The sequence below is a fragment of the Microcaecilia unicolor genome, chromosome 2 (assembly GCF_901765095.1).
Source record: "Microcaecilia unicolor chromosome 2, aMicUni1.1, whole genome shotgun sequence".
NCBI lineage: Eukaryota > Metazoa > Chordata > Amphibia > Gymnophiona > Siphonopidae > Microcaecilia > Microcaecilia unicolor.
Window position 1 is genome coordinate 208,818,993 of NC_044032.1, and position 13,831 is coordinate 208,832,823.

The 13,831-nt window shown below is 40.0% G+C and overlaps 1 protein-coding gene across 3 annotated transcripts in view; it reads right to left on the reverse strand.

Annotated features, from left to right (window-relative positions):
• Nucleotides 1-13,831, reverse strand: part of AGTPBP1 (ATP/GTP binding protein 1) — a 237,825-nt gene that overhangs the window by 15,599 nt on the left and 208,395 nt on the right. For all 3 annotated transcript variants that reach the window (XM_030193670.1, XM_030193671.1, XM_030193672.1), the window contains 2 exons: nt 12,123-12,299; nt 10,313-10,470 (listed from right to left, as the gene is read on the reverse strand). In XM_030193670.1, coding sequence (XP_030049530.1) covers nt 10,313-10,470; nt 12,123-12,299 — 335 coding nt within the window. The remainder of the gene's footprint in view (nt 1-10,312; nt 10,471-12,122; nt 12,300-13,831) is intronic.

The following is a 13,831-nucleotide window of genomic DNA, read 5'->3' on the forward strand; positions in this document are numbered from 1 at the left end:
AACAATTATATTAAGTCATGATAAATTATGCTGACTTACAAATAGTGGTTTCTTAACAGTGAGCTAATGTGCCCTGGGGACTAATCTGGAACCACCAAACGTTTCACTTACAAAACATGAGATACATTTAAATAGAATTTCACTTCTTCCCAGTAACTAATCCAGCTATGTTTTAGAAGTATCTTAATATAAAGAACCTATACTACCTCAAAAGGGACTTCAAACTATGTAAACAGATGTCAAGCTAAATCCAACAAATAAGAAGTACCAAGGGGAACTGGAAGTGCACTGCTTTTTTGTCGGACGGTGAAGCTTGGTTTGAATTACATCGGGGGATACATGGAGTGATTCACAAGCAGCAGTTGCAGCTAAATGGATTTTTGGGGCTGGCCATGGTCTTTTGTGGGGTTTTTTTTCTATATATGTTCCTTTGATTTTGTGCCATTGACACTATATGCAGTAAGTTTCTTGCTAGTTTTCAGCTTGATAGTTTAAAATGTAGTTGTGAATCAAGGATTGGTTGTATTTTTGAACAAACCTTTGTATGTTCATTCACTTTGTTCTAGTAGAATTTAAAGAGAAGGGTTTTTTTTTAATCAGTAGATTTTCTCTGGTTTTTGGGGAGTTTTTAATGCAGATTCTTTTTCCCTCTTCTTTTTTTAAAACAGACCAATAATAATACCTTACTCTCTTGAAAGATAGTGGTGGGTTGCAATACCTTGTATATATGTCTCTATCGGGAGATTTGAGGTCTTGCTTAAAGTTAAGTTTAATATGAACATATGACTGCGATACAAAGTTTCAAACTATTTTTTGGATTCAGATAGAAATATCTTAATAGCAGCCTTCAGTCTACACTAATTTGCAAAGTGCAAAACGAGAGCGTTAATCCCTGTAACAACTGCACAGATGAGACAGGGTCAGTTCCAGATATTTACAAAAAAAATCAAATCTATCATTTTTGCTGCTTATAGGGCAATGGTATTATGAGCTTATTTTTTCTTCCAATACCAGTTATTTATCTTATAAGAGTTATTATTTCAGTATTGCTATTCCTTGGGTCCTCAAGTGCTGCTTTAGAACGAGGAAACAATCCAATGGCAGTAGTTTTTGTGCTCCTCAAGACCTCATCTCATCAGATAGAGGTGCAGGGCTGGCTAATCTTAGGATGCAGTAGGAGGTGCCAGGCCAGAAGCATTATTTCACAGCCTTTCCCTGGTTCCATCAGGAAAAGAACAGGACTGGCAGCATTAATCCACCCCCCCCCCCCCCGCCCCCCAAGATGCATCAGCAGAAGCAGCAGGGCAATGAGCATCTCTTTGGCTTAATAGATTCTGGATAAATTTTGTTTTATAATTACATATTTTTTCATGGGTATGGTAAAAGATAGCTTAGCAAGGTGTATAAAAAAACGGTCTGGACAAGTTCCTGGAAGTCTATAAACTATAATTAACCAGAAAGACTGTCAAGTAACTGTGACTTGGCATGGCCACTGTTGGAAACAGGATACTGGGGGGGGGGGGGGGGGGTCTTTTACATAGGCGCGCTGGCGTTTTTAGCGCATGCTAAAAATAGGTGTGCGCTAAACGCAAAAGACACCCATAGAAATACATTGGCGTCTTTAGCGTACGCCTATTTTTAGCGCGCACTAAAAACACCAGCGCGTCTACTTAAAAGACTCCCTGGATTTGATGGACCTTTGGTTTGAACTAGCACAGCACTACATTTTCTAAAAATGCTCAGTGTCTACCCAAAGTATTTCTACATTTGGGTCTGCGTAGCTAAGTTACATGTCTAGATGTCAGTGCTTGGCTGGGGATACAAATTAAGGCACTGACCTACCTCCACTGGTGCCACTTTTTAGGCTCAAATTTAGGTACCTAATGGAAATAGGCCCCTAAAATTTAGGGCCTCAACCTTAACCAGTTCAAAGAGGCTGATTTAGGTGTCCATATTCCCCAAATTAGGACCTAAAAACCCCAAAGGTGTATCTGCTGCTGCTATTTTTAGTTGTAGGGAACATAAAAGCTTCTCCTATCATATTTTATGCTACACAATGAATTGCTGCTTAATGTTGCAAAGTTGTTAAACTATTTATGTTTCAGGCAAGCAAACAAGTACATTATACAGTTACTGGCAGCTGGCAAATACCTAACTCGCTTATGCATGTATTTGTAATGCTTATACAGATAAAACTGGGCTATTTAACTTGCTAAACAGATTTTTTTTCCTTCAGATAAAATATAAGATTAGTACTGGGGAGGAGCAAAGGCACTTAAATATTGTGGTAATATTCAGCTGCTAAATGGAATGTGTTGTGAGTTTGAAATCAGGCCTGTGAAACAGAAGGACAAATGCTCTATTGACAAGAGCTGGTGCAGTCACTGGCTGGAGGTTTATTCAGCAGCACTACTTAAACACACTGCGCCGTTGAACGTTGAAAAAGTTAAGCACTGGGGTGGCGTTAACCTTATACACTGGTTGGTCCAGCTAAATATCAGGAATGTAATTTACTACTTCAGAACCACATGGTAATTAAGAGAGAATGTTTCTTGGTTAACTCTACAGAATAAACACATTCCGTTAAGGAAAAGAATGTGTGTGTGGGGGGGGGGGGGGGGGGGGGGAGGGGTGTTAGAAGAAATACACTATTTTTTGTTCATAGAAACTTTTATATATCAGTAATTTATAAAAGAAAATTTTAATTTGATAAGATTAGGATTTCACAGTTTGCCTTAGGAGCAGAGACACCCGTGTACTATCCTATTTGCCTTTTCTTGCATTCTTCAACAGCTTACTCAACTGAAATAATATCAGACCAAATAATTGAGTTCACAAGAATAACCAATAGGTCTGAAAGATAAAAGTAATTCTACTTCATATTAATATCGGTTTTCTTGATAAGGAGGTTAAAGACCTCAGTCATATGAATTCCGTAAACGGCTCCCGTTACAAGCCAACTTTGCAGGTTGCAAATTGTGACTCAATTCTCATTCATCTGTCAAAACACCTCCTATTTTTCAATGTATACACCTAAAAATTTACTTAAATTGAGCTGGTTACATTTAAATTTTAAGAGACTTCACTTATCTTAGAAACTGATGTCAGTGGTTATATATTGTGTCTGCCTGTATGACTCTCACAAACTGTCTCCCACTCTCATTCGTCTGCCCCACCTTTTTTCTTGTCTCAACCATGCACAGCCCTTCCAGCATACTAGCCTAAAGATCACTCTGCTTAAAATACTAGTTAACTTAGTTCAGAGCAAAGAGGTGTGCACGAGGATGGGGATTTCTGGAATCTGCGGTATTGATGACATTTACGACAAGGATGGAGTGGAAATGGAAAAGAAATGACTGGGGATGGAGTGGGGACCGATCCAAACTAATTGGGGATAGGTGGGGATGGGACAAAATTATGTCCCCGTGCACACCTCTAGTTTAGAGGATTATAGAAATCATGTTTTTTTTTCTAATATATGGTTAAGGTGAACCAAAACGTTGAGGACTGTGCTTTGTCTTGCCAATGCCGTTAGATCAGCTGACATTTTTAAACCATCTTATTGTGTGATAGATGGAATTCCTTTCTCCCTTTCTCACTGTAAACTAAGTAAGGAAAACAAAATCGTACTACCTTTTATTAAAAAACTGAAACTGAAGTTCTCATTTTCATACAGCTTTCATCAGTACCGGGACTGTGCTTAACCCAGTTTTCAGGATGCACGCAGACAGTTTGGTTTTCAGGATGTACATGCACGGCCTTCACTGTGTGGGGATCTCTCTCACCCATATTGTATGTGATGATCTTAAGGTGACCAAACAGGTAGAAAAGCCGAAGGAAAAAGCCAGAAGGATGCTTGGGTGCATAGCGAAGGAAGTGACTAGAAGGAAAAACAAAAATGGAGGTGATGATGCCCTAAGACTCTGGTGAGACCTCATTTAGAGTATTGTGTACAATTCTGGAGACTGAACCTTCAAAAAGACATAAATAGAAGGGAATCTGTCCAGAGGATGGCTACTAAAATGGTCAGTGGTCTTCATCATAAAGCGTATGGGGACAGAGTAAAGATCTCAATATGTATACTTTGCATGAAAGGTGGAAGAGGGGAGATATGATGGAGATGTTTAAATACCTATGTGGCATAAATGCACAGGAGGTGAGTCTCTTTCAACTGGAAGGAAGCTCTGGAATGAGGGGGCATAAGATGAAGGTGAAAGGGGATAAACTCAGAAGTAACCTGAGAAAATACATCTTCGTGGAAAGGGTGGTGAATGCATGAAACTGCCTCCTAGTGGAGGTGATGGAGAAGAAAACTAACTGAATTCAAGAAAACTTAGGACAGGTACATAGAATCTATAGGGGAGAGAAGGAATAGTAGATGGCATGGATGAGCAGACTGAATAGGCCATATGGTCTTTATCTGCCTTCATTTTTTTATGTTTCTATATTCATTGTGGATATCCTGGAATCTGACTTGCTGGGTATATCCTGAGAACTAGACTGAAAACAGCTGCACTAGAGGAATATGTCACAGCTATAAACCAAATATTCCTACATAAAAAAATACCCCACAAATCTAACTTTAGGTACCAACCATAAAATCTCCTTTATAGAAATCAGAATGTGAGCTCTGAGCCTCCCCCCCCCCCCACCTCTGTTTACCTTACCCTACTTTACTATCTGTTAGACTAACAATGTTAATTGTGCAATGAATGTGTATGATATTCCAGGGAAAAATTAAACATACATCTTCATTAAAGTCACTGTAAATGTCACTTGTTCCTCAACGTAGTTGCACAACAGTTAGAAACTGAGGGACTGCAAATGTCAGTGGTCTAAATGGTCTTGGCATTAACAGCTTCTATAGAGCCCTCTTAGCCTGGCTTCTTTTTATAGCTCTGTTTATCTTGCTTTTCAGCATCACTCTCTTATTTTGGTGATTTACAGCAGGATCTTATCTCTGCAATTAACCAAAGAGTGGCACTGGTGCTTGATAAAGATTCTTAAACTTATCGATTATTTGGCCTGGAGATCATTTTAACTAAATCATTCTCTACAAACTGCAGTGGAGTTTGAGTTGAGATTGCATGGCCAGGGAACAACCCATAAAATATCTTGCTAAATAATCTATTTAAAACATGCAACTGCCTTTCATTGTGATGCTTTTTTGTGTCCCTGTGTGTATTTTAAATGGGATCACTGGAATTAAATGCAAAGATGATTATCTTGTGTAACCACAAAGGGAGGAAAGGACAAGGCCATGATACTGTTTTTAACCCTTGAAACATCACTGTTATATTCAGGATATAAAGTGGCCTTTAGGGATATGCACAAGTCAAAGATTTTCAGTTCATTTTTAATTCATTTGACTTTTCTTCTCAATTTTGGATGCTTTTTTTTTTTTTGATTGTTTCACACATTTGTTTTAAAAGACATTTTTTAAAGTACTAGAAGTTTTTCACGTGCACTAATCAAACTTAGCATGCATTTATTTATTAAATCTATTTAGTACACACTAAGAAGTTTAAGGTGCACTAACTGATTGAATGTATACTAATGCACTTGCCTAATGGCTATGTAGCAATTCAACATTCAAAGAAATTCTGAGTCTGAGTTTTGTTTCAATATGCAACTTGGAAGATACCTGAGAAACCACCTGCAATTAAAAAAAACAAAAACCCTCAGGACTCCTTTTCCTAAGGCTTCTGAATGCTAAAGGGTGCTAGTGCATGCTGCCACTACGTCCAAAGGATTATCATGTGCCGTGGCATCATAGCACACAGCTAATGGCTTTAGCGCATGTTGTCTGTCACCATGTCCATAGGTATATTTTACTAGAACCAAGACTACCGCTACTACACCATAATAGCTAGTGATAATTTAAACCCACACTATTAAGCCATATATAAAAAAGTATATGCTTTTACTTTTCTTTTTTTCTATTTTTCATCTTTCTTTTACTTAATCTTAAGAGTACCCTCAGTAAATTCCACAGTTTTCAGGCAATCACATTTCTATTGCCCAGTGGCATAGCACTTCTTTCATCGGGCTACTCTTTTTTTTTTTTCTCATTGTGTGCGTGCTTTTACATATCAAAGTGATACAACTGAAACTGAAAATCAATCAAAAACGTGAACTTACAGCATTTTGTCAGCACTCTCATTAAGTCTTTGCTTCACTCTCTCAAGGTACAAGAACAACTGTTGAGTCTCCGACTGCCTTCCCCTGAAAGCCATGAATACCGTGTTCATAGGAACAGAATGTGCTGTGGAAGCAGATAGCCTGCGCTAGTGCCATTAGCTTCCACTAGGAATTAGTAAAAGGGGTCTACAGCATGAATTTTAAATATAAGCAGGGGTGCGCTGGTAAATTTTTAGCAATGGGCTCTCTCTCTGGGCATATCCAGTGCAATTTGGGGGAGGGGGTGACCCATGCCTCTCTTCCCCCTCCCCTTGTGTGGGCACGCTAGGCATACCTTTGCTGGCAGGGATGCCAAGCCCCACCACTCCCCCCTGCTTATTTCTGACTCTGAGCAGCTTGCTGGGACTTCTCTTGCATGCATGAGATGTCCCTGCAGCTCAGAGCTGGAAACAAGGAGTGGTGAGCAGCAGCAGTCTATTTACCGTATTTTTCGGACTATAAGACGCACCTAGGTTTTAGAGGAGGAAAACAGGAAAAAAAATTTTGAAGCAAAAAGTGTGGCGGAGGTCTGCTGGAGGACCACGGGTTGTGCAACACTCTTGTATGGGGACAGCAGTTTTGCACAACCTGTGTGGCTCTGCAGTGGAATTTGTCCTCCCCTGCCATCCATATCCAGCAATTCTCCTCCCCATGTCCAGCGATTCATTCAACCCTCGCCCACCTGCCTGCCTGTCTGCCCTCAGCTCCCCGACTTTCCGTTCGTACAACCGTGCTCCCTACCTTGAAATCTTTCATTTACATACCCGAAGTCACGGCGAACCAGCAGTAAGTAAAAGCAGCAGGCAGGCAGGCTCGCCTCCTCGTCGCTTCCCTCAGCACGTCCCGCCCTCACGGAAAGGAAGTTACATCAGAGGAAGGCAGGACGCGCTGAGAGGGAAGGGAAGCGACGAAAAGGCGAGCCTGCCTGCTGCTTTTACTGCTGGTTCGTCACGACTTTGGGTAAATTAAAGATTTCAAAACAGGGAGCACAGGTGCACGAATGGAAGGGAGCAGGCAGGTGAGCCGGACCTCACAAAAAAAGCACTGGGCGGAGTTGAGGCATGCCGCGCGGGGCCCCATTGAACGCGAGGCCCTATGCGGTCGCAATGCTCGCCTCGGTCTAAGACCGGCCCTGGCCATGCCCCCCCCCCCCCCCCACAGCGAGCAGGTAAGCTACATTCGGGCTATAAGACGCACCCACATTTTCCTCCCAAATTTGGGGGAAAAAAGTGCGTCTTATAGTCTGAAAAGTACGGTACTTGGCTGGTGGGACTCAGCATCCCCGCCAGCAAAGTAAACGAGAATTCAGGAGGGGGCCTGTTGTTAAAGTAGCCTTAGGGGGGCTTACCTTCACAATAGGCTCCCAAACATTCTTAAAAATGTAGGCTCTTGTGAGCCCGTGAGAGCCCGCTTCAGCATACCACTGAATATAAGAGATTAAAACTAAGCTAAATATAAAATTTAAATGTTAAAAATATGACATAAAACTTGGATGATTTATCCCTATTGTATATGGCAAGCAAAAACTTCTATCCCTATTCCCAGCATCACTGGTTGGACAGTATCACATTCTACAGTAACAAAAAGATAATATCGTGAAGCAAACCCTCCTTCCCAAACCTCTAGATCACATCTGAAATAACATACTTTTCAGGTTTTTTTTTTTCTCTTCTAAATTATAGTTTAAAATTCCACCCCTCAAGGGAACAATTTTTTCATAGTTGGCGGGAATGCCTCCAGATGCAGACTTTTAGGAAGGATGTCTGCGGGCAATAAATAGGATGTATTTGAGTACCCTTTCTTGGAAAGCTCGGATATTTTTGCTTGGTATATGGGGAAGAATCCGGGATCCAGGAGAAGGCACATTAAATAGGTATTGTGGCTGCAAGGTGTGAACTGGTGGCTTATTGGAAGAGAAGGGAAGCGCTCACCGTACAAAGGTAGGAAAAAAAAAAGTCTATCATAGTGGCAAATGAGAAATTAAGACAGATGAGGATGAAGAGATGGGAGAAATACAGGAAACCCTCAATGCTATCATCAGAGTATATGGCTCATTTAGGAGAGTCTGAATGGTTGAGGGTAGGGGGGGGTATGAAAGCTACAAGAAAGCTGGATTAGTTATTTTGTTAGAAAAACAGTCTGCAGGAGAAACTACTGCATGCAGCTATGGGTTCTAAGTCTGCATACCTCAAGGTGAAAATAAACAAGTAACAGAGGGGGTCTTTTACTAAAGCTTAGCTGGAGTTATCTGCAGCAGGGCCCATGGGAATAAAATAAGCCTTGCTGCAGATAACTCGAGTTAAACTTTAGTGAAAGACCCCCAGAGTTTGGGGTGGGGAACATTTTCTTATACAAAAAGCAACCAAATGGGAGTGAGATCAGTTGTATACATTTTGATTGCCTTAATTATTTGCTTGAGTAAGAATAAAATTACAAACAAATTTTAAATAAAAACTTTTTATCCTTTCTATAATACAAAATAAACTGGTAGATGTTTTGTTCATGATCTAGAAGAATCACAACTAATGGACTCACTTGTGATGTGTGCAGTTTGTTGATACTTATTTTCAGACAAAGGTAGTTCAACATGCAACAAAACTGGGGAACCAATGTGGTGCAGTCCCCTTCCTTGTAAACTGGAATTTTTCACAGTATATAATTTTTTTTCTTTTGATGGAACCAGAATGACATTAATCTACATCAATCTGAGAACACATGGATCCTTTCTATAGTCGCCAAAATTGGTCCAATAAGACAGTACAAATTGGCAAAGAATCCTCCTCCTCTGTATTTATATTTTATCCCTCATGCTTTTACAAATAAGAAAACAGGTAAGTCTTTTGGTAAAACAGTACTTGTCATTAAGAAGAATTTCCTTTTTGAGTACAATTTTTAGTTCTGTATTCTGGTTTTTGGTGTTCGGTGTCCACCTGATACCTGTACTGTGGTGGTGAGAGTAGCCAAGAAATGTTTCTTCCAACTTTCCACAACTGTCTCCTCAATTACGATAAACCACTAAAAAGCTTGATGCAGAAAACTAGATACTGTGACAGGAAAACATGGTATGGAGCAGGCAACTATTCTCTACATCTTATGAAGGAAGAAAATTCTCAAGTACCTAATGATGCAATCAGAGATCAAGAAAATATGGCAGAAATAATCCCAAGTATATTGGGTGCCACCAGCTTGATTTAAAACACATTTAAGCACACCTTGCTAGTAATAAGTATACAATATATCCTGTAAACTCCAGAATACATTCTTTGGCACAATAAAATTAAGATATTAGAAATACATCTGAGAGACTAAGGGCCCTGTTTACTAAGGCGTGTTAGCGTTTTTAACGTGCCTACAATTAGCATGTGTGCTGTGTAGGCGCCTATAGAGATATTGTAGGCGCATACAAGGTTAGCACGTGTTAAAATGTTGACACGCCTATAACGCGGCTTAGTAAACAGGGCCCTAAGATTATACCAGTGGTATTTCCTTTAAAACCACCACCACAAAAACCTATCAGCTTAGGGACAGCGGGGATGTTGCTTTTTCACTCCAGTAACAGGGAAAAGGAAGATCAGAGGGTCCAGATCAACAAACTGGTAGAATATCAATATTGCTTACAAGCTCCATTCCTGTCACAGTATGCCCATTTAGAGATATTACTCCTATGAAATATGAAGCAAACTTAAGTTGGAAAGTGCACAATTATAGTGTGACAGAACGGTGTGTTTCCTTTTCTCCACTGACAACTCGCGCATGTCTGTTTGGGAATTCATTGTGAAGTGAAATTGTAGAGCGTTTCTTGTCAGGCTGATATGTCTTTCTGTTCATGTGTACAGAACACCTTGCCAATAGGCGCTATCACTAGAGCAAAGCATGTCTACGAAGGAAGACCTTAACAATGCCTGATGCTTTCACTGCCAACTCTGAAAGAAAATAGTCCATAAGCACTCAGTACAGTTGTCAGGCTAAATTTAAGCTTCATCAATTTACAATGAAAATAAAACACATTTGACAGGAAAAGATCCATCTTAAAGGTTTAATGTTGATAAAATGTACCAAGTGACAAATTGCGGGCAGTTCTTAAAAGCTCTCTTACTAAAAGATAGGCAATTAAACCAAAATTTGGCAATACCTTGTCACTTTGCAGCTGGATTCAATCAATTCATTTTCAAGGTCGAGAAGGTTGGTAGGCAGGTAGTCCAGAGGGGAGGTCAATCTTTTCAATCGTAGCAGTGCAATACAGAATTTGGCTCCCATTTCTTCGAGTTGCCTTGTCCCTATCTGCATATTCTAGAAACATAAAAAATAAAGATTAGCAAAAATCTTGTCTCCCCAAACGAAATTCATTACATGGCAGAGAGCTGTTGTCCTTCTGAATTCTTTGAAGGCAAGGGTGGGAGTCCCAATCTGACACAGCATCATAGTAGAATGGAGGCAGTCTGGAAAGAGGTGCACTGAAGGTTTGTTTATAGCCTGCATTCAGGAACATCTCTAGCCCCCTCTCAAAATGAGGACAGTAGACACTTCAGCTACAAATCCCTTAGGGATCCGGGGGGGGGGGGGGGGGGGAGAGAGAGAGTGCCGAAAGAAGGACACAACACCACCTGTTTTAGCACCCTAGGGGCTCTGTGGATTGTCCATCAATCCTAGCCCTCTAGTCTCTGTTCCCAAGAGGAAAGGGAAATCATCCCCAAAGGACTGCTGTCTACAGTGTCCCCTGGCCTCGGTCTTTGCTATACAAAAATTCTGGTCCTATAGTCTTCCTGGGAGCATTCTACTTGTAATTGTTGCAGCAGGCTACATATTTGCATCACCTGCTGAAGCCAGAGAAATACTGAGAAGCTGAAACCAACACCAACCCACTATAAAGGAAATTAAGTCAGCTCTGGCTCCATCTACTGGCAGAGGGACATAACTCACTCATCTGAACTGGTCTGGCATGGACAATAAGGAAGGGTTCCCGAGGCCAGAAGACATGCATGAAGGTTCCTTACAGAACCCAATATCAAATTACCTACATTTACCAAGCATCACTGTCAATGCTGATCATAACCCCCACCCCTCACAAGGAGGCTCTACATGCTACCTCCAGAGCATATCACCCCCAGCTGACCTAGGCTGCCAAAGACCCAACTATAGAATTCAACCAAAGAACTTCTCTTCCAGGACGGTATGCCTGGGCTGAATAATGACAGTAAAAATAATAAACTTTAGAACTCTGAAGTACAGACCTAGAAATCACTGTACAAAAGTAAATACAAAAGTTTCATTCTTACAAACTGAAATGAAGAGAAAACGTAACTGCTACACGCAAAGCGGACCTTGTTCTTCAGTGGGCTTAACAAGAACATGCACTAGAAAGTATACATTCCTTGTTTTGCTGTTTTTTTTTCTGTTAGGTAAATGTATGATGATTTGACAACTGAAGGGAAACTGCTGTGTTCACTGCACATATCACATAACACAAAGGAAAGCCAAAATTGAAATCTATTTATAAAAATTACTTTTGTTTTCACTTAGAAGGATACGACTTTGCACCCTGCCCGCGTTTCACCCAGACTCCGCCTATATGTATGCCCTTCCCAGGCAAACTAATCGTTATTAGAGATATATTCACATAGGGCTTCTTTTACAAAGCTGCACTAGCGATTCCCATGCGGCAAATGAGAGGAAGCCCATAGGAATTGAATGGGCTTCCTCTCGTTTGCCGCACCGAGAATCTATAGTACGATTTTGTAAAAGAGGCCCATAGTTACAGCATAGCGCTTCGGTGCATATCCGAGCTCTACGTGCATATATGATAGTCTTCTAAATATTTACAGCATAACAAAAACAATTGGCCCCTTAATATATGCATTTAACAACATGAACTGTTGAGGGTTTTCATTTGTTCAGTGGTAGTCTGTTGCTTGCTTTTAGTCTCACAATGGCTCCTTCTTTACCTTATACTTTCCCTGGTCACAGCCACAGAGCGTGCTCTCCATAGTATAGCTCTTTTGCACACCAATCTCCCGCCACACCACAACACGAGCTGTTGATTCCTTGGATTTCTCCACCACAAAACTGCAGCTGTTCATGCAGAATGCTGGAGCAATGCTACTCAGAATTTTGGGGAGCACCTAAAGGAGAAGAGTTCCAATGACAGAAAGGAAAAGAAAGCTTTTGAACTGCGTTCTTAAACTTTAAGAGAAGTCATTGTAGGAATAAGCAGCAGTCTTTGGCCTGCAGGCATATGAACCCAGAATGCAAAAGTGTAAAAACAACAATCTGCTCACATGAATAAAAACCATTGAGCTGTGGATAAAGGAGACATCCTGGCACTTAAATTCAAGGCTGTGTTCTGTGACTTTGGATAAGTTACCTTATCTCCTTGTCCTTCCAGCTAAAAAAGAATAGTCCTAAGTTAGTGAAAAAAAATATATATATATTAACACACTGCCATGGGAATTATTACTCAGCACACAGGGAATTACTCACCCTGTATTAAGTCAATATTTTAATACTAAGTCTATGTAATCAAATTTTTGATCCCTCATTAACATGAATAATTTGGGGTTTGCACAAAGTATTTTAGTTTCTTCTCAATGTAAACGAATGCTAATTTGTGAATGTTCTCTAAAGATCTGCCCAAAGATTTACATGTACCAGAAGTAAGAAATGGAGTCTCTGCATTTTAGAATCCCAAGATTTATAATTAAAAAAAACTTTTCCTATTCTAATTTTACCAGTGCTCAGAGTTTCTTAAATAATAAAGCAATAACTATACGACAATGATAGTAATAATAATTTTGTTATTGCTATAATTAACATGTGACATCACAGCCAATATCGACTGGTTTAAATTACATGAATTCAACTACATCCCAAGAGCCTGGGAATCAGATTTTGGCACGAAATGTATGCTGTTCCAAATAGGGCTGCTTTTATTTTTATTCTTGAAAAATTGATGGGATTCTCTCTTAAATTTAAAAGTTTCCAAGCACTTTGGTTGTGTAATCGATATTGCTCCATGAACTCCAATCACAATTGGTGTTACCATCAATTTTTCTCTCCAAAGTCTTTCTACTTTCTCTTTCTAACTTGCAAATTGCAGTATTTTGTTATTTTTCCAACTGCTGATTCATTAATTCTACTTTTAATAGGTATCATCACATTTGTGAACCATACATTTTTCTTTTCTATAATAATGCAGCTGAAATATTTTATACAGCAATAGTAAATTGTAGCAAGTAAGCATGAGTTGTACACAGATTTCTTGTACGGAGGGATAAACTTATGCATAAGTTCCTTCAATAAGAATACATAAGTGTACATAAAAGGTCTATTAAACAAGCACTCGTGAATTAATTTATTTTTAACTGAGATTATAAGAAAATTACAGCAAAGAATTGAGGGGCCCTTTTACTAAGCCACTTAAGCGTCTACGCGTGCCCAACGCGCGCCAAAATGGAGTTACCATACGGCTCTTGTGGTAATTTCATTTTTGGCGCACGTCCGATAAGTATGTCTGAAAAATAATTATTTTCGGATGCACGTATTGGACACACGCCAAGTGGCACTTGACGCGCATAGGTCATTACCGACCGGTTACCGAGTGAGTCTTTACCAGTAGGTCAATGGCTGGCGGTCAGGTCTCAGAACCAAAATGGAC